Source organism: Schistocerca americana, chromosome X, assembly GCF_021461395.2.
Source record: "Schistocerca americana isolate TAMUIC-IGC-003095 chromosome X, iqSchAmer2.1, whole genome shotgun sequence".
Classification (NCBI taxonomy): Eukaryota; Metazoa; Arthropoda; class Insecta; order Orthoptera; family Acrididae; genus Schistocerca; species Schistocerca americana.
In genome coordinates this window covers 329,519,889-329,539,042 of record NC_060130.1, presented here as the reverse complement: position 1 = coordinate 329,539,042, position 19,154 = coordinate 329,519,889, and the positions used below count along the sequence as shown (strand labels likewise).

The following is a 19,154-nucleotide window of genomic DNA, read 5'->3' as shown; positions in this document are numbered from 1 at the left end:
TTCTTCTGTGGTTTTTTTTTTTTTTTTTCCTCAACTTGGCAAGGTGCACCTGACATTATTTTAATCCTACAGTGAATGTGTTTGCCACAGCAATCAATTAATATACTCTTGCCTTTATGTACATACTGGATTGATTCCAGTGCTCCACATCAGTGTAATATTACAAAGATGTAAAAATGTGCTAAAGATGAAATACTTGATTGTGCAATTCCCAAACAGGGAGTTGAACAATTCCTTATTAGTTAAGTTACAAAAGATATTTCTGATAAGAACAGACTGAAACCCATTCTAATTTGTCTGTCTCTGAACAGGTCGTATTTCTCCTACACTTATACTGGCGCTGAATTACATTACAGCCATATAAGAGAAGACGACGTTGTATATTCATTGTAAACCAGTCAAAAATGTGAAACTGTCAAGAAATAAGTTAGAGCATATGCAGTAAATTATGTTATTTGCTTTAAACATAAGCTAAACTACATCAAATGTGAATAAAATAATTGTTTCCCCCTGTTTGCTTACAAATATAATTTGAAAAAACCTAAAGTCTTGGGGCGTGAACCTTCGTATTGGGGTACCATTATAAAAGAGGTATCTAAAATTATATAAAACTGTCTTAATATTAACAAAACTCAGTGGTACTCATTAAGCAGGACATGGAGGCAGTGTTTGGATACCAAGCGATAACAAAGATTGATTCTTGATGCTTATAGGAAGGTGGCAGCAGCAGTTTCAAAAATGTGATCAGGCACTCAAACCACCTAACATCATTCAGTCACACAGTGGATCAGAGTCGCTAGGTTCTGTCCAAGCCCCATTTCCTTGCATGCAACACTTCGGCCTTATTCTGAAAGGTCCCCGATGTTGCTGCCTCACCTACATTAGAACAACCCGCTGGCAGTCATTGGTTTTACTGCTGATAACATTGCTGGAGACTGCTGTTGAATGCTCAAGAATTTTATTCAAAAATGCATTTTCTGGATTTATTTGAAACTGCATTTCTGACAAGACTTTATTTCAGTTTCATTACATTTATGCAATTTCTGGATACCAGTAACTTTTCTTTCCTCTCCTCCCCCTCCCTCTCCCCCTCCCCCTCCCTCTCCCTCTCCCCCTCTCCCTCCCTCTCCCCTTCCCCCTCCTCCTTGTAAATTTATCATATGTGTTGGCAGAGGTCGGAAAGTTAATAATTCATTTGTAGGTTCTTAGGTGGGAGTCTGACAGCTCTGTATTTTTGTGGATTTTTATTTTCCTGTGCCCACAAAGCTCTTCGCTGTCATTCATTTTTTTCTGTGATCATTAAATTGTCACTGTCACAGGAAATGTTTCCAATTTTTATGGGGAACGTGCATGTAAATAAATTCCTTGCCTTGCAGTTTTGACTCAGAGCTGAAGCAGTTCTTAATGAGTATGAACAGTGTTTCTTTGACTATGTTACATCTTGTTGACATGTGAGAAATATCACATTTCAGAACAGTATTTGGATCTTTTCAAGCTGAGCTGAATGCTTTTGTGATTTACTATCTGTAGGTAGTGTACCTTGTGAACTGGTCAGTGCTGAAACTATTTTTTGGTGGCCAGCGACCTGTTCTGTCTGTTATTTAGATGCATGATTAATTATGTAATGGGAAATAAAATTCACATAAGTTACAGAAGCTATGTTGGCAACTGATTGTGAATTTTATCCCATAATGAGAGAAAGGTGGTGCATTTCCTTCAGTCTTATTATCTTCATTATCAGAATCAACATGTTTTCTAGAACCAACAAATATGGGAAACTCTCTTCATTCACAAGATTTAAGAGGCTGCACTTATGGGCAGTCATCAAGATTGCTGGTATTTATGGCATTTGAAATGCTTTTGAGCTATCGTATGCCATTGGTTAACTATTAAGGTACACAGTTAAGGAATATCCGAAAAGACTATCTGAAGGATTTTTAGGAAGTAGAATCAAGTGTGTAATTCTGACAGAGACTCATCACTAGAAGCAAATTAACATCAGACATGCTTCAGTGAAGTTTGTTACTCGTGATATGCATGAATGACCTAGTCATAATGTCACCAGTTTTGTGACATACATGAGAATTTGCATAAGATCAGTACTGGTTAGGCAATTATCAGCTACCTTCAAACAAACCAATTCAAAATAGTTCTCATACATTGATTAACATCCTCAGTATTGCTTATGATTCTACTTGTGATAAGTCACTGCAGTGACTGATATGATTTAAATACTCTGGCCTGTTTGGAGTGATTTAATATGGAATGACTAAATTAAAGGCAAAAACAAGGCATTAAATTGTTTGCAAAATTCTAGGTTCAGCTGCACAGTGAGATAAGTAGCTTGTAAGACACTCCTGTGACTTGTACTCCAGTACTGTTTGTAGCGTGTTTAGTATGGTCACTTACCCAGTGATATAAAATACCTGACAGACAGCAAATTAAAATTTGAAAACAAACTGAGAAATTTTCCCCTTGACAACTCCTTCTGTTTCATAGAAAAATTTCTATCACTGAAACGTGTAAAAGGTGGTGGGTAGGACTTACTAACTCACAATATCTCTATGTCTTTTTTATTTTTTGAAAAAAAAGAAACTTTGAAATGTTCACATTGGAATCATATGTGCAAATTAATTTGTGATGTGAATGTAAAGTGACTCGTTCCACATCATTACGATCTGTCATACAAAATGGTACAAGGAACATGAAACTAACAGGATCATTCACTGCTGTTCATCTCTCAATATGTTCTCCAGCCCTTGTACACCACTTAATGGGAAGTGGGTGATAGCTTTCACTAAATGGATCACTTCCCAATCTGAATTCACCTGCCAGACAGAGTGGAGCCTGAAAGAAAGTAGACACAACAGGCCCTCAGTAGGGCAGACTGAACCTTTTACAGCCAACTTGCTATGTTTGAACACCGTGGCAGCGTTCAGGAAGGGGTGGATCATATTACTCAAATGATCTACTGTGCTGAAACTTCCTGGCAGTTTAAAACTGTGTGCCAGACCGAGACTCGAACTCAGGATATTTGCTTTCGCGGGCAAGTGCTCTGCCAGCTGAGCTACCCAAGCATGACTCACGCCCTGTCCTCACAGCTTTACTTCTGCCAGTAAAGCAGAAGTAAAGCTGTGAGGACGGGATGTGAGTCATGCTTGGGTAGCTCAGATGGTAGAGCACTTGTCCACGAAAGGCAAAGGTCCCGAGTTCGAGTCTCGGTCCGACACACAGTTTCAAACTGCCAGGAAGTTTCATATCAGCGCACATTCCGCTGCAGAGTGAAAATCTCATTCTGATCTACAGTGCTGTTGAAGCATCCATTCCACAGTCAGCAGGCTAGCTGAAAAGGCAGCCTGGCCCTATACAGAGAAGGTAATGAGAAAGAACGTATAGTCCTCTGTGTGCCTCTAGAACAAAGTTGTAGTACTGGCACTTGTGGTCACAAAACATACTGGATGTTTTTGATATCTACTGTTATCAAATCATCTGTTTCCATAAAAGGAAACAATATGAGAGCATAACAGTTGACGAATCTCTATCATTATGGAACAGATGAAAGAAACCTCACAAAAAACACAATTCTTTTTACGAAGTGTGTGAGAAAAGTAATGAGACTGACAACACCACAAGCAATCTGGCAACTCTGTGTTGTTCTACTTGTGTAGACCAGTGTGTTCACCCCTTCCAGGTGCTCAGTCTGAGTTTCAACTCCATACAGCCATCACATGCTTTTTTTGAGAGTGCCATCAGTGAAGTTGTGCTTTTCATATGTGTTACAAAAATGGAACTGTGGAATTTAGAGCAACATTATGCAATCAAGTTTTGTGTTAAAGTCGGGGACTCCACAAGTGTGACCTATGAAAAGCTAAAACAGGCCTATGTGGAACATTCCTTATTAAGAGTACAATTTTTTTGCTGGCACAAATAATTTTTGGAAGGCAGAGAACACGTTGAAGAAGAACCTCACTCTGGGAGACCTTCAACTTCAAAAACACAAAAAAAAGTCAACTGTGTTCATGCTTTTGTGAGATTAGGCTGATGTTTAACAAAAAGGATGATGTGTTACATGTTAAACTTAAGCACTTTCACTGTACATCAAATCTTGATCGAAGATTTGCATGTGCGAAAGGTTTGTGCCAAAATGATGCTGAGTAACCGCACATCTGAGCAGAAGGACAATTGAAGAAACATGTGCATTGATCTTCTTGAGAGGCTTGCCAATGGTACAGTCACATTATCAGAGGTGATAAGTCCTGGATTTTTAATAAGGTCGTGAAACAAAGCTTCAAGTGAGGAATGGCATACTGAGACATCTCCTCGAGCAAAAAAATCTTGAATGGGAAAATCAAAGAGCAAAACAATGCAGATTTCCTTTTTTGACAGTAGGGGTAATGTACATAAAGAATTTGTTTCTCCAGGACGGACTGTCAGCTATGTGTTTTACAATGATGTCCTTGAAAGGCTCAGGGAAAGGGTGAACTGAGTGAGACCGGACAGTGCAGACAAGTGGATACTGCTTCATGATAACACCCCATGTCACACAGCCACTTCCATCACAGAACTGTTGACCTCAAAAGGCATCCCTTTTGTTCCACAACCCCCCCCCCCCCCCTCTAGTCCTTGTGACTTTTTCTTTCCTAAAATTGAAAAACATCTTAAAAGGATGTTATTTTGGGACTCTGGAGAATGCTTAGAAAAATCTGACGGACATGTTAAAGACCATACCAGGTGAAGCCTTTCAGCACTGCTACCAAGACTACAAGACTGGGAATGACAACTCCACCAGTGTATAGCTGCCAAAGGGAACTACTTTGAAAGGGACAATATTGTTTGCAAAAATAAAAACTTTGGTAGATAAAAAAATCAGTCCCATTATTATTCTTACGCATGTTGTATACATGGCTACATTACTATTATTCTCACATGCTTTCAGAGGAAGTGTTCCTTTTTGTCAATAGTTCAATACGCCAAATATTTCTCAAAGATGCCAAGGAAAGCCTATCAAATGTCAGTTTTTCGTATCATTTAGTCAAGAAAGCGTCTTTTCTCCTAATTTCGTTCCAAGATTTGCATTTTTTTTCATGTGGTTGGGTTGTATTGTTCACTGTCCTTAATTTTTTATATTATTTTTGTCAGAGAGCTTTTTTCTGATACTTCCTGGCAGATTAAAACTGTGTGCCGGACCAATACTCGAACTCGGGAACTTTGCCTTTCGCGGGCAAGTGCTCTACCAACTGAGCTACCCAAGCATGACTCACGCCCCGTCCTCACAGCTTTACTTCTGCCAGTACCTCATCTCCTACCTTCCAAACTTTACAGAAGCTCTCTTGTGAACCTTGCAGAACTAGCACTCCTGAAAGAAAGGATATTGCAGAGACATGGCTTAGCCACAGCCTGGGGGATGTTTCCAGAATGAGATTTTCACTCTGCAGCAGAGTATGCGCTGATATGAAACTTCCTGGCAGATTAAAACTGTGTGCCGGACCGAGACTTGAACTCGGGACCTTTGCCTTTCGCGGGCAAGTGCTCTACTAACTGAGCTACCCAAGCACGACTCACGCACCGTCCTCACAGCTTTACTTCTGCCAGTACCTCGTCTCCTACCTTCCAAACTTTACAGAAGCTCTCCTGCGAACCTGTGAGGATGGGGCGTGAGTCGTGCTAGGGTAGCTCAGTTGGTAGAGCACTTGCCCACGAAAGGCAAAAGTCCCGAGTTTGAGTGTCGGTCCGGCACACAGTTTTAATCTGCCAGGAAGTTTCATATCAGCACACACTCCGCTGCAGAGTGAAAATCTCAGCTCTTTTTCTGTTTAAGAACAGTCCATTTAACCAGCAGGAAATAAAGTGTCATATTACATAATCCCATCAGTGTGCCCAAAAAAAGGCGGTGCAGTGATTAAGTCAATGGGATCAGACTCAAGAGAAGCAATGTTAAAATCCTTGATTGTCACCCTCATTTAAGTATAGTCCGATATTCCTGAAACACTTCAGGTAAATACTAGAAAGAATCCTTAAACAAGGCTATGCTCAAGTCCTTGCCCCATCCTCGACCAACCCACCTTCAATTATTCCATCGTCAGTAGGATGTTAAAGTCTAGCTTTCTTTCTTTCTTTTTTTTGTTTTTGTTCATTCATTATCAGTATCTTTTATTAATATAATATTTAAATATTTATCCAAGTTTCATTTTGTGTAATGATGAAGTTGAATGGACTGTCTTACGCAATATTAGATTGACAGTGTAGGTAATATGATAATTTGTAGTGCATTCTTCTGTTATTTTTTAGTTTGTTAGACTTTTTAAACATGTGTTCAGCAATTAATTTATAGCTATGTTTGGTTTCAATTTGATACTTTAAAGTTTAGTTCAGCACCTACCAAAGCTTTATTTTAATATTCCACTAAGTGCATGGTTTATTGATTTCATTGCACAGTATGATGCTAACATAAATAAATATTTTCACAGGCCATTGTGAATTCACTTTTTGTCTTAAAATTGGTAGAAATCAATTATTTAAATTTAGTGTGTTGCCATAAATTCTTGGCTTTATTCTGTTACTTTCTGCTGCATGCATTATACACCATAAACTAGTGTCCAAATGTTAAGTGTGAGTTTGAAAACAAAAAAAAGGAAACATGGAAAGAGAAAAGATGAGTAATCTCTGTAAATGGCTATCAGTGTGTCTCCACAAACAAAAATTGTGCTATCGTTATAGGACAGGAATATTTCATGACTGAATGAGCATGTGATTCAAAGATAAGAAAAAGCATTGCATTAGATCAATACTACCTTCTTCAGTGTTATTGTATGAAGATTCCATCTGGCACCCATATTGCAGGGAACAGTATTTGCACATTTCGATGCAGGCCAGCCACAGACTGCAGTCTCAGAAATGTCAAATGCACCACAGAATGTAAATTGCACTGTCACACTGCAAATAAACAGCGAAAATGTCATAGACAAGTATGAGGCTGACCAAGAGTAACCACTCTACGGTAGGACTAATATTGAGCCTTAACAGCACAACAAAATTCAGAGATGTCTACAAAGTTTACAACAGTATCAGAAGGTTCACTTACCTGACAAATCAGGCATTTAAGGTTCAGAGCAGTTGATCTGTGTGCCAGATAGCTGGCAGCATATACTCCACTTGTGGAAGTCCAGAGACAGTTCTGTTTCATGTGGGTCTGGCCACATCAAAGCTGTAGCACAAATGAGGAATGTACTGGATCTCTCATCAGCTACAGGTCAATTCTCATCACACATACATCTGGAGAGAAAGTGATAGCCAGCACACTCACAAGAACTTCATGGTAAGAAATTGATCTGTTGTGGGCAGGGTTCTGATTTGGGGTGGCATCATGGTGGATCATTGGACAGAGCTTAATATCTAAATTGTTAATTGAAGGACACACTAACAACATATAGGTGTTTTCAGAGTTGCAGTTGTTCAAGAATTCATTTTTGTGGCTGTTAATGCCTATTCACATCAGTCAATTTTTGCAGGTGTATTTCTCACAGATAAAGATGTGCATCACATGGACTGGCCAGCAAAGTATCTGGAAGTGAATCCTTTAGAGCAAGTCTGGGATGTAGTGCTAACCTTACCAGCCACCATCAAATTCTCTTCCGTACCTTCTTTCAAAACACATAATAGAGCACGTGTTGTGTTGTTGACAAGCATGCATGGCAGTCAGGGAACCATTTTCATTATTAACTTTTTTTTTTGTGACAGAGATTTACCAACACTATGACCACTGGTCACTATGAAATTGAAAACTTTCTGGTGGTGTTGCAGGCGTGTGATATGCTAAGGAAACTATGTAAGTGCAGCAGAGGTGTATGAGGAATCATTGTAGTGATGATATGGGCTGTAAATGGGGAAATCCACTGACATGAGAAACTTTGGGAAAGTGTAGATTGCTGTAGCCTGGCACCTGGTAACAAACATCTCAGAAATGACAAAACTGGCCAGCTGTTCACGTACTACTGTTGTGTGCATCTATGGGAAGTGACTGAAGGGTGGTAGAACCATGAGAAGGCATTGGACACCCATGCTTCGCCATAAAATGTGGCAGTTAGAGTCTTGCCTGCTTTGTAAAGCAGGATATAGAGTTATCTATTGCAGATCTGATGAGAGACTATAATGCTGGTACAGGTGCAAGTGTTTCGGAACCCACCACCAAATTCGATGTTTTTTGACGAATTATTTGCTACTTTTGTTAAACTCCTTACTATTTTTTGCCTTGCTGTTATTTTTTGCCAAATTTAGTGTCCTTTTTTGTGAAAGTGCTGCTTTTTTGTCAAATTCAATTATGTCTTTTTGCCAAATTTTGGTGCTGTGTAATCCAAATATAGGTGGTGGCGCTTTTTTTTTTTTTTGCCAAATCTGGTGTTTTTCTTTGCCAATTTTGATGCTACTTTCATCATCACATCAACATTTGTTACACTGGACTCAAACTGACATTTTAAGATTATACATAAACCTCAGCCTTGAGGAGATTAGAAATCAAAATGCAATTTTAAAATATGATAACTTTCAGTTACAGATTTAGTAAACTGCCATTCTCAGATTTCTAGCACTTTTATACAGAAAAATTACAAATTTCGTAGTATCTCACAAAAATTCCCTATTTTGAGTTATTTCTCTCAAAACCACTAATTTCCCATTATTTTTCACTTTGTCATTTTCACGAAATTTTCCTGTCCCTAGCGATAGCACCTTTCAGCGGGGTAACTGCCCATGTCAGAAGGCCACAATCATGCTACAGCGGTTTTACGAGCATGTTATTGAATTCATGTTGATTTTTTGGTCTCCAAATTCCCCTGATGTGAAACCAATGTCACGCGTCAAGATGTCTGGGTGCCAGTTCCAAACCCACAAACAACCGAACCATAATTTATGGGAACTGTGTGATATCAGGTGCCACATACCTCTGACAACGTTGCACAGATTTGTTCAACTGATGCTGTGCAGAATTGTTGCTATATTTTTTTGCAAAGGAGGACCAACACATTTTTAAGCTGGTAGTCATAATATTTTGGCTCATTTGTATATGTTCTGGACTCATTGTGTACAACATCTCTCTTGATAAAGCTTTACTTGGTTCTCATTTGCTGATCATATTTCACTTTTGGACACTAGTGTAAAAACATATATGTTTTGTACGTTTTGATTTCTGCTTTTTTGTATACACAGTAAATGTTTCTGCATTTTAATTTATGTTTTTAGCAAGAGGATTTGAAAGCAGTTGTTGATGACTTTGAAAGATTTGTGCACTCCCATGGTTTGGATTTGTACAAGTATCAAGATCTTGATGCTGTTCAGTGTGCACTTAAAGAACCTAGACAGAGTTTTGTTTTTAATGAGGCTTATAAAATTGCCAAGGAATGTAATACAAGGCTTTACCTTGAACATATGTAAGTTTAAATGTCACATAATTAAAGATTGTTACTTGTAGTTCATTATTAAATTATTGTGATTTTATTTTCATATTTTCCAGTACAAAGACCATCATTGCTGTTCATTTAATTCAGTGCCTAACATTAAAATCAAACAGCTGCTATAATATACTTTTGTAGTTTCTGCAAAATTTCAGTGAAAAATGACACATTTTAATATAGTGAGTTTTCAATAATGTTAAAGTGTGTATAGTAACTCAGGTCTATTGAAACAAAGTAGACAAATTGTTAAAATCAGTAGAAAAATATTTGACAACTTTTAACTTGTTAACAATGTTACAAAGATTTGTGTTGCAATGGTGTTGCCATTCCTTTTAACTGAACATAAACACTAGTTACAAGTTCTGTATAGGCTGTGAGTTTGATGCAGAATGAAAGCTTCTGGCTGGCTGCAACTACACAAAGGACGAACGCCATGAAATACTACAGGCCCTTGTTTAAAATCCAAACTGTTGTAACACCATGAGAAATGCAGCGACAGAAAAAACCACCACAGGCCAAGTTTGTAGGTAGGTTGCCAATGGGAGGGTAGGCGGTGCATATGTGATAAGTGTGCAAGGATGAATATGAGAGTAGCTGTCACTGTACAGGCAGAGACCATGCGATCACGCCATGTGATGTGACATTGGGAAGATAGGTGTGTCTTTTGGTCATTGCTTTTCACTTGCGACCTGGTGCAAATAAGTGAGTCCATTGCCAGTTGAGTTGCTGATTGTAGTATCCCTCCCCTCCTGAAATGGCACATAGGATCAAAAACAACCTAACTGGATGCCGACTCTGGCAAAGAGGTAGATGAAGAGTCAATCATCTTGCTATCATGTATAAGTGGCTGGGCAGAAAGAGATGACCCAGGTGGGTCTGTGTGATCACCCTGTGTCGGACTGGGGTTGACACCAGTCCAAGTGGGTATGCAGAGGGCACCAGTGGAAGCCACTGAGGAGAGCAGTTTCAGAGATGGAGCGACCCTGTGGAGTACTAGCTGTGATTACGGTCATCCTACCTCAGATGCTGTGGCTGAGACAGCAGCAAGGGAGGAGGAGGAGAAGAAGAAGAAGAAGAAGAAGAAGAAGAAGGAGATAGATGCTGCATTCATGGTTTTGGTCGCAGGTTGTAGCAGACAGCCAGCCTAAGTGAAGGGCTGTACTGCAATTAGTTGTGCCAGCACTGCGATCGGAGTCTGTCTGTGTACACATTGTAAAAATGACAGCTCTCGGCATGTGGTGGGAGTGGAAATCCATCCTGGATGATAGATGCTGCCTTCCTTAACAGTTTGAAGCATGTGCTCCATCTTGTTACTTGGTTCAGGATGAAAAGGAGCATTGTGAAGTTGCTGTATGCCATGTTGAGTGCAAAACTCTATAAAAGGGGCAGATGGGAACTGGGGGCCATTATCATTTACCATGTCCTGTGGGAGACCTATGATCTCAAACACCTATACCACTGCTTTAATTGTGGAATACTTCCTGGTAATGTATAAAAACTTCGACAAACAATCTATGATGACAGCAACATTTAGTTGAGAAAATAACCTGCAAAGTTTACATGAAACTGGTACCAAGGAGCAGACATTCGGAAGTGATGCCTGTTGGGTCATGCAATCAGGATGTAGGTGGGCAGGGACCTTAATACAGGTATATTTATCAATAGCTGGCTAGTAAGAATGGTGGTGGGCCAAAGTCTTCATCCATGTGACACCCCAATGACTGGATAACCACTGAGAGAATATGAGTCCACAGGGAGGGAGAAATCACCACCAGGGGGAACTTGTTCTCTATAGCAAGTAGATCAATGCTGTACTAAGTTAACAGCCTATGTTTCAAAACAAAATAGGATCATAATCCGTGTTGAGTCTCATAGGGAGGTGGCCTGGGTAGCCCAGCTGCACTCATTTGAAAACTTAGTGCATCATGGCATCTGTCCATTAGTTCTGTTGCAGTTGTCTATGCCATGACTGGAAAACTGTTTAAAGAGAAAAGAGCCACAGAGTCAGTACAGAAGTACAAAACATCCTGTCCATCAAATTGTCAATCGAGGCCGACTGGGAGCCGGAAAGAGCTTCTGTGTTCATGTACTGACCTGCTAGTCTGTATGAGATGGAATACTTATATGCATGTAGAAAAGGGATCACAGTTATATAAGTTTTGCCTTTTTGTCTGGCAGTAATGAGCAAGTGCCAAATAAACCAAGCAAAGACTTATGATCTATGACTAAGTGGAATTTACCTCATAGATGTGTGTGAAATTTGTGCACTGTGTAGATTATTGTGAGGGCATTTTCTCAATCTGAGAGTAGTTTTGTTGGGCCTTATTTGCAATTTTCCAAATGAAAACTATTGGGTGTTGCAATCAGTTTGCTTCCTAATGTAAAAAGATGACACTGGGGCATGGTGGGAGGCACTGGTGGCAATAATTGAGGTTTTCCAGTGCAAGTAGGTCATCAAACAAGGCACCCATTGTATGGCTAGTTTAAGACTGTGGAACACATTGTTGCATGTGGGTGATCAACTCAGCTCCCTTTATTCACAAGGCATGGAGCAGTTATGCAGCCTGCACTACATTTGCATACTTCACCTCACCAATGAAAGATTGTAGTTATCTTACATTTCAGGGTGCAGTCATACTGTCCATAGGCTGTATGTGGTGTTTTGTTAGAATTATCCCAATTTTGTTTGTAATAAAACCCATGTACTCGACCAAAGGTTGAAAAAGCTACTCTACTTGAAACTCCTTAAGGCAGAGGAAAGTGAGTGTAGGTTTTCGAGATCTTTGCACTTGGTAGACTACATGGAGATTATATCATCAAGATAATTGTGTTTAGGTAGAATCTCTTGGATCAGTTGTTCTAAGTAATTTTTTGAAGTGGCAGGGGTACTAGAAATGAAATGCCAAAAGAGAACCATTGGTATTGGTAGAGGCTGAACGAGGTGTTCAAAATGTGAAGTAGTGTAGAGATCTGTTCCATATTTAGTTGAAATACACTTCCAGTAGATCAATTTCTGACCAACAGTCACCATTTTCAGTTTTAAAAAGAGCTCCTCAGTGTGTGGAATAAAATAGATGTCAACCACTTGGACATTAACTGCTTTAAAATCTCCGTATAATCTAAGGGAGCCATTCTATTTCCGTACCACTACTAAAGGGGCTGCCCATGAACTAGACAAGATTACTGCTTGTTGTTGTTGTTGGAGGTTGTCTAGTTCGCATCATCATGTAGAACACGCCCATTTAAAACAGGTGACCACATTGGGTTGGTGGTGTAGGTACAGCCTAGTGCAGGAGAAAACGACTGAAAAATGTATGCCAAGCTCGTCAATAGCTTGGAAGGGAGCTGCAGTCAAAACAATTTGTACTGTCTCATTGATGAAAAATCCAAACTGGTTGGACACGTTCAGACTAAAAATATTATGTTTTCTTTATTGTGGTACCTGCAGCATATGTTATGTCAAAGTAGGGCATTATGCAGAAAATTGGAAAACAGTATGCTGCTTGATATTTTATTTTAGTATATAAGGTTATTTCAACTTTATTGCCTTCATCAATACATCTGCAAACAATCACATTTATTTATAATTTACATAGTGTATCATTTATAAAGGTCTCTTTTTTTTTATACACTAGATGATGTACTCGTATCCTAACATTCTAAACAGACATATGCCAACTTTGCATAAACCATTATAGTTGTCTGTAGTTGTTGGTTGTAATATTATTTTCAGCAGTGTTTTAAAGGTGTTTATAATCTGCTGTTGTGCGTATATTGTAATACTTATAATACATTTTTTAGTATCTGACAGTTGTAGAAATCCAAGTTTGACAGCTAGTTGTTTACTCAAATTTTTATTTTGCTGTGGGTTGTGTATCTGTGGAAATGTTATTGATGTTTTTGTAATCTCTTGTGCTTTGGTTACCCATTATCTGTACACAAAATTTATTTTTTTTTTTTTTAAGCTGTGTGTGCCTGAAATCAGTTTGTTCATTTTGTATATAATAGAAATAATCCTTTTTTTTTTTAAGCTGTGTGTGCCTGATATCAGTTTGTTCATTTTGTATATAATAGAAATAATCCTTGGTGTACGAGTATATGTATATTTCAAATTCCTCCAGATTATTTACAATTAGACATTTTGGGATTTGATGCAGGATTTGTAGTGCATTTTCAATGTTGTTAACTTCCTGTTTTTCATTTTTTGAGGTGTGTAAAAAAGGTGGATTGGTTGTAACTTGTTTCTCTTGCGTGTTTTCTGAATCTATCGATGAAATCTCTGCTCCTCTGTCCATTATAAAATTTTGTGCAGTTATTGCAGTTAATTTTGTACATTTCAGGGTTTAAGTGTTTTGGGATTATGGTTTTTCCTGAATGTTGTTTTCTGCTAATGTTATTTGTAGTTCTGAAGGCTAATTACTCAATTATATTTTTTAGTAGGGCATTTATTTTGTCAGATAGTTTTCTTGTATAGTTTGTTCATATGTAGAGGATTTTCTCTCATTAGTGTTATTTTATGATTTGTGGAGCCTTTTTTAGGATGTTTTTTTTTTGTTGTATAGCTATAGAACCACATTAGTGTCATAATTGTTCTTCTATGTGATGTACTGTAGAGTAGTTATTTTTTTATGTATGGCATCCTGTTGCAGTGACAGATTTAGGATTCTATTAATTAATTAATTACTGAACAACTTCAGAATAGTGCTGAAAATAATATTACAACCAACTAATCCATTTACAACTTCAGGACCTGAGTACAACACCAAACGTATAAAAAAAAATTAAAAAACTAATTATATATTATGTAATTCATAAATAAATGTGATTGTTAGTAAATGTACTGATGAAGGCAATGAAGCCAAAATAAGCATACATACTCAAATAAAATATCAAGCAGCGTACTGTTTTCCAGTGCTCTGCACAATGAAAATAATATCTGTTGCAAGATAACTAAAACAATAAAAGTGATATGATGCAGCACACATTTGTATGTCAACTCAGTTCGGAAAGTCGCTTGCATCTTAACTTTGTGTCCACTATAGGATGTAATGTTTCTGGAGCAAGTTTGAAATTCTGCTGAACCCAACTTAATGTATGTGCTCCAATTTATCAGCAAAGTTTGAAATTTTTATCAGTTTGGAAAACATTTGTAATTCAATTTAAAACCTCTGTGGTTTGCCTGTTTCAGGGTTAATGATGGTCTGGTTTCATTTACTCAATCCTTCTGGTTCCTTGTAGTCATTCTGTGGAAGGGGGAACTGCAGACACTACCTATGGGCCACACTTTTAACAATGAAAACACTGTTCATCACACATGGGGCATCAGTGTCAAGAGTGATGTTTAAAACAATCGTTAGAGGATGGCAGCTGGTGTATGCAGAAGATTTACATAGGAAAAAAAATGTGACTCAGATTTTGAACTACGTTGCTGGAAGGCCTTTTTTGTGTGCCACTGTGAGTCTTGCCAGGGACGGCATCATTCTCTAGTAACAATATCAGCTGCCAGCTGCACTCTCAGTGAGTGAGCTGGTTATTTGTCTTGTTTCTGCTGAAGTTAATGAGGAGATGTCAGAATGATTCAACCAATATTGTTTGGTTTCCTGTGAAAATCTGAAACACTATGCAACATTTAGGATTCTTATAAAGCCTTTGTGTGAACATATATGCCTGCAGAATACTGGATAATACAATCCTGAATGAGAGAGTCTTTTTGGGATAATTTACGCATCTCATTCATACATATGAAATTACAACATTGACTTAAGCCTCTTAGTTCTGCAGAACTAAAATCAGGTACAATTCAGAAGATTATTTGCGGGTAAAATCATTTTTAAACCTAGCAAGTACTTTACGGGCTTTGTGACCATAGTAATCAGGCAATAATTCACATATTATGGAAAAATACAGTACATCAGTGTCATTTAACTGGTGGAGCTAAAAAAGAAAACACTAAAATCTTGAGAGGCCCAGGATAAAAAAATAGAGCCTATTGAATTTCTGGATCGCTAACCTTAAACACTGTGAAGCATTGCCATAGACGTTGCAATTGTACATCCCAGTCATCCATGGCTTCTTGAAACAATGGAAATGAGGGCATGGTCTATGCTCCCAAGGCTGGCGATTAGCACACTGTTAACTATACCAAAGTGGTGAGTTGCTGTTTTCATAGCAAGCTGTTGTTAGTGTTGTGCTTCCTGAAATTTAAAGAATACCATAAACCCTGAATCCATTGTGAAATGTTATGGATACATAGAACCTTGTTACCACTGTTGTGGAACAAGGTTACCATTCTCTTTATTAGAATGCAGACATTTCTTACAAGTTCTGTATAGGCTATGAGTTCAGTGCACAACGAAAGCATCTCGCTGGCTGTGATTACACATAGGATGAACACTGTGAAATACTGCATGTCTTTGTTTAGAGCCAAAGTCCATTGTAATGCTATGAGAAATCCAGCCAGAGAAAAACACTAGACACAGTCCTAATTCAGCACGTAAATAATAAACATGCAGGGATGAGTACGAGACTAAATTGTTGCTGCTATGCAGGTAGCTTTGTTCTGCCCCATAGACCATGGGTCATGCCACATGACATGATGTAGAAAGGGGAAGCATGTTCCTGGTACAATGCTGTTTACTCATGGCCTGCTGTGAGTATGTAGTGCCACCAGTTGTGGGAGTGAGTACATATTTTTGCTCTCTGGATGGCTTGCTACAGCAGATTGGGAATACTGATACTTGTGCAGTACCTCATGTGTTTAAAATTCTGTTAGGGGTAATATTTAACCCTCTTAATATGTTAATATGACGAAAGAAATGCAAGAGGTTAGACCTGTGAGCTGTTGGGACCTCCCGTGGAAATCTCATATTGATGACATCATGTAAAAAGTGAACCTATCTACCTGTACTGTCAGATACTATCTACTATCAATGCCTTTGCAGGTTTTGTAACATACTTTCATTCCTTGATTCCCTGCAGAGTCATATTTGGGGGAAACTCAGTCTAGGCATGAGAAGACATGTTTAGCCCATGAGAATGCTTTCTGGGTGGTGGTGGTGGTGGTAGTTGTTGTTGTTATTGTCATTGTCATTGTCATTGTCATTGTCATTGGTTGTCATTGTCATTGTCATCCTCAGTCTGAAGACCAATTTGATGCCTCTCCATGAAAGTTTATCCTGTGCCCGCATCTCGTGGTCGTGCGGTAGCGTTCTCGCTTCCCACGCCCGGGTTCCCGGGTTCGATTCCCGGCGGGGTCAGGGATTTTCTCTGCCTCGTGATGGCTGGGTGTTGTGTGCTGTCCTTAGGTTAGTTAGGTTTAAGTAGTTCTAAGTTCTAGGGGACTTATGACCACAGCAGTTGAGTCCCATAGTGCTCAGAGCCATTTGAAAGTTTATCCTGTGCAAGCCTCTTAATCTCTAAATTACTACTACAACCTATATCAGTTTGAACCTGCTTACTGTAGTCAAGCCTTGGTCACCCTCTACAAGCGTTACCCCTAACAAAAACACACTCTCTCTCTCTCTCTCTCTCTCTCTCACACACACTCTCTTTCTCTCCCCCTCCCCCTCCCTCCCTCCCTCCCCCCTCCCTCCCTCCCCCCTCCCTCCCCCTCTCCCCCCTCCCTCCCCCTCCCCCTCTCTCCCTCCCTCCCTCCCGTCTCCCTCTTCCCCCCTCTCCCTCTTCCCCCCTCTCCCTCTTCCCCCCTCTCCCTCTTCCCCCCTCTCCATCCTCCTCCTTCATAACTGTATTGACTATTCCTTGATGCCTAAAAAGATGTGTCCTATGAACTGATCCCTTCTTTTAGTCAACTTGTGCCTTAAATTTCATTTTCCCCGAGTTGGATTCAGTACTACTTCATTAATTAACCAGTTTGCCTATCTAATATTCGGCATTTTTCTGTAGCACCAAATTTGCCAAGCTTCTATTTTTTTCTTGGCTGAATTGTTCGTGATCCGTTTCACTTCCATACAATGCTACAGTAAAGACAGATACCTTCAGCGAAAGGCTTTCCAACACTTAAATTTACATTTGATGATAACTACTTTCTTTTTTTTTTTTGGAAATACTTTTCTTACTATTGCTAATCTGTATTTTGTCTTCTCGACTTTGGCTATTGTGAGTTATTTTGCTGCCAAAAAGGTGAACCCAGTCTACTACTTTTAGTGTCCCTTTCTCTTATCAGATTATAGCAGCATCACCTAATTTAATTCAACTACGCTCCATTACCTATGTTTTACATTTGTTGATGTTCATCTTACAACCACTTTTCAAGCCACTATCCATTCTGTTAAACTGGTCCCTCAACCCTTTGCCATGGCTGGCAGAATTTCAGTGTCATAAGCAAACTTTCAAAAATTTGTTTTCTTCTCCCCAAACTGAAATAAACTTTCCAAATATCTTGTAGCTTGCCTTTACAGTTCGTTTGGTGTACAGGCTGAATAACATACAGGATTGGCTACAACTCAGTCTCACTCCCTTCTCATTCACTGCCTCCTTTTTCATGCCCTGACTCTCAGAACTGCAGACTGGTGTCTTTATAGGTTTTAGATAACCTTTGGCTCCCGATGTTTTATCCTTACAACCTTCAGACCATCACAATTTCTTTCAAAGAGAGTGTCCCAGTCAAAATTGTCAAAAGTTTTCCCAAAATCTATAAATACTGTAAGTTTGCCCTTCTTGGCCTTAACTTCTTTGCTTGGTAGGGGCTTTCCATGTGACCTCTTGATATGTATACACTTGCTTCTGTGATCTCCAAAGTAGCTTTCATTTTTCTGTAGGCAGAATTTTAACCAATAAATTATGGTCAGAACGCACAATTGCTCCTAAAAAGGTTTGCAGTTTAGAATATGGTTTCTAAATCTCTCTCTTGGTTTCTAAGTCTCTGTCTTGGTTTCTAAATCTCTCTCTTACAATTATACAGGGCGTTTCAAAATGAATGTACGGGTTCTAAGGCTCCGTAGCATTCATCACATTCAACTTACAATTGCAAATAATAAATCAAATGAAAGAGCAGCTGAAATAGTTTTTCTTACAAGTGTTCAATGTGACCACCATTCGTCTGACATCAAGTCAGTATGGGAGTTCTTTCCAAAGCTTGATTAGTGGGTCTGGTATAATTGTTGCAATGATCCTGTTTCTAAAGTCAGGTGGCTCAGTGGGTAGCAGACACACATACACAATATCCGTTATGAATTGCCAAACGTAAAAGTTCCATTGAGTCAGCTCATTTGTGAATGTGGAGGTCACACAAAACAAGCTCTGGCATTCGGCCCCTTGCGGCAAATCCAGCATTATGGTACAACGTCATTTAACCAATTGCGCACTGAGTTATGCCAATGAGGAGGCGCACCATCCTGCTGCCAAATAAAGTTCTGTGGTTCAGATTCATCCAGTTGAGGAAAAGAGCCATAATTTAGAGCATCAAGATAAGAAGCACCAGTTATAGTTGCTTCACCAAAAAAGAAAGGCTCCTCATAAACTTTCCATCGGGATATGGCACAGAAAAATTCAGCTTAGCCTCTTTCCAACTATGTTGTCTCATGGGGATTTGTTGACTCCTCTACATCTACATCTACATTTATACTCCGCAAGCCACCCAACGGTGTGTGGCGGAGGGCACTTTACGTGCCACTGTCATTACCTCCCTTTCCTGTTCCAGTCGCGTATGGTTCGCGGGAAGAACGACTGTCTGAAAGCCTCCGTGCGCGC

General features: G+C 39.2%; 1 protein-coding gene across 1 annotated transcript in view; it reads left to right on the top strand.

Moving 5' to 3' along the window:
• LOC124556834 (apoptotic protease-activating factor 1) overlaps positions 1-19,154 on the top strand; it is a 285,519-nt gene that overhangs the window by 115,990 nt on the left and 150,375 nt on the right. Inside the window, exon 10 of the mRNA XM_047130851.1 lies at positions 9,235-9,422. Within this exon, the coding sequence (XP_046986807.1) occupies positions 9,235-9,422 (188 nt within the window). The remainder of the gene's footprint in view (positions 1-9,234; positions 9,423-19,154) is intronic.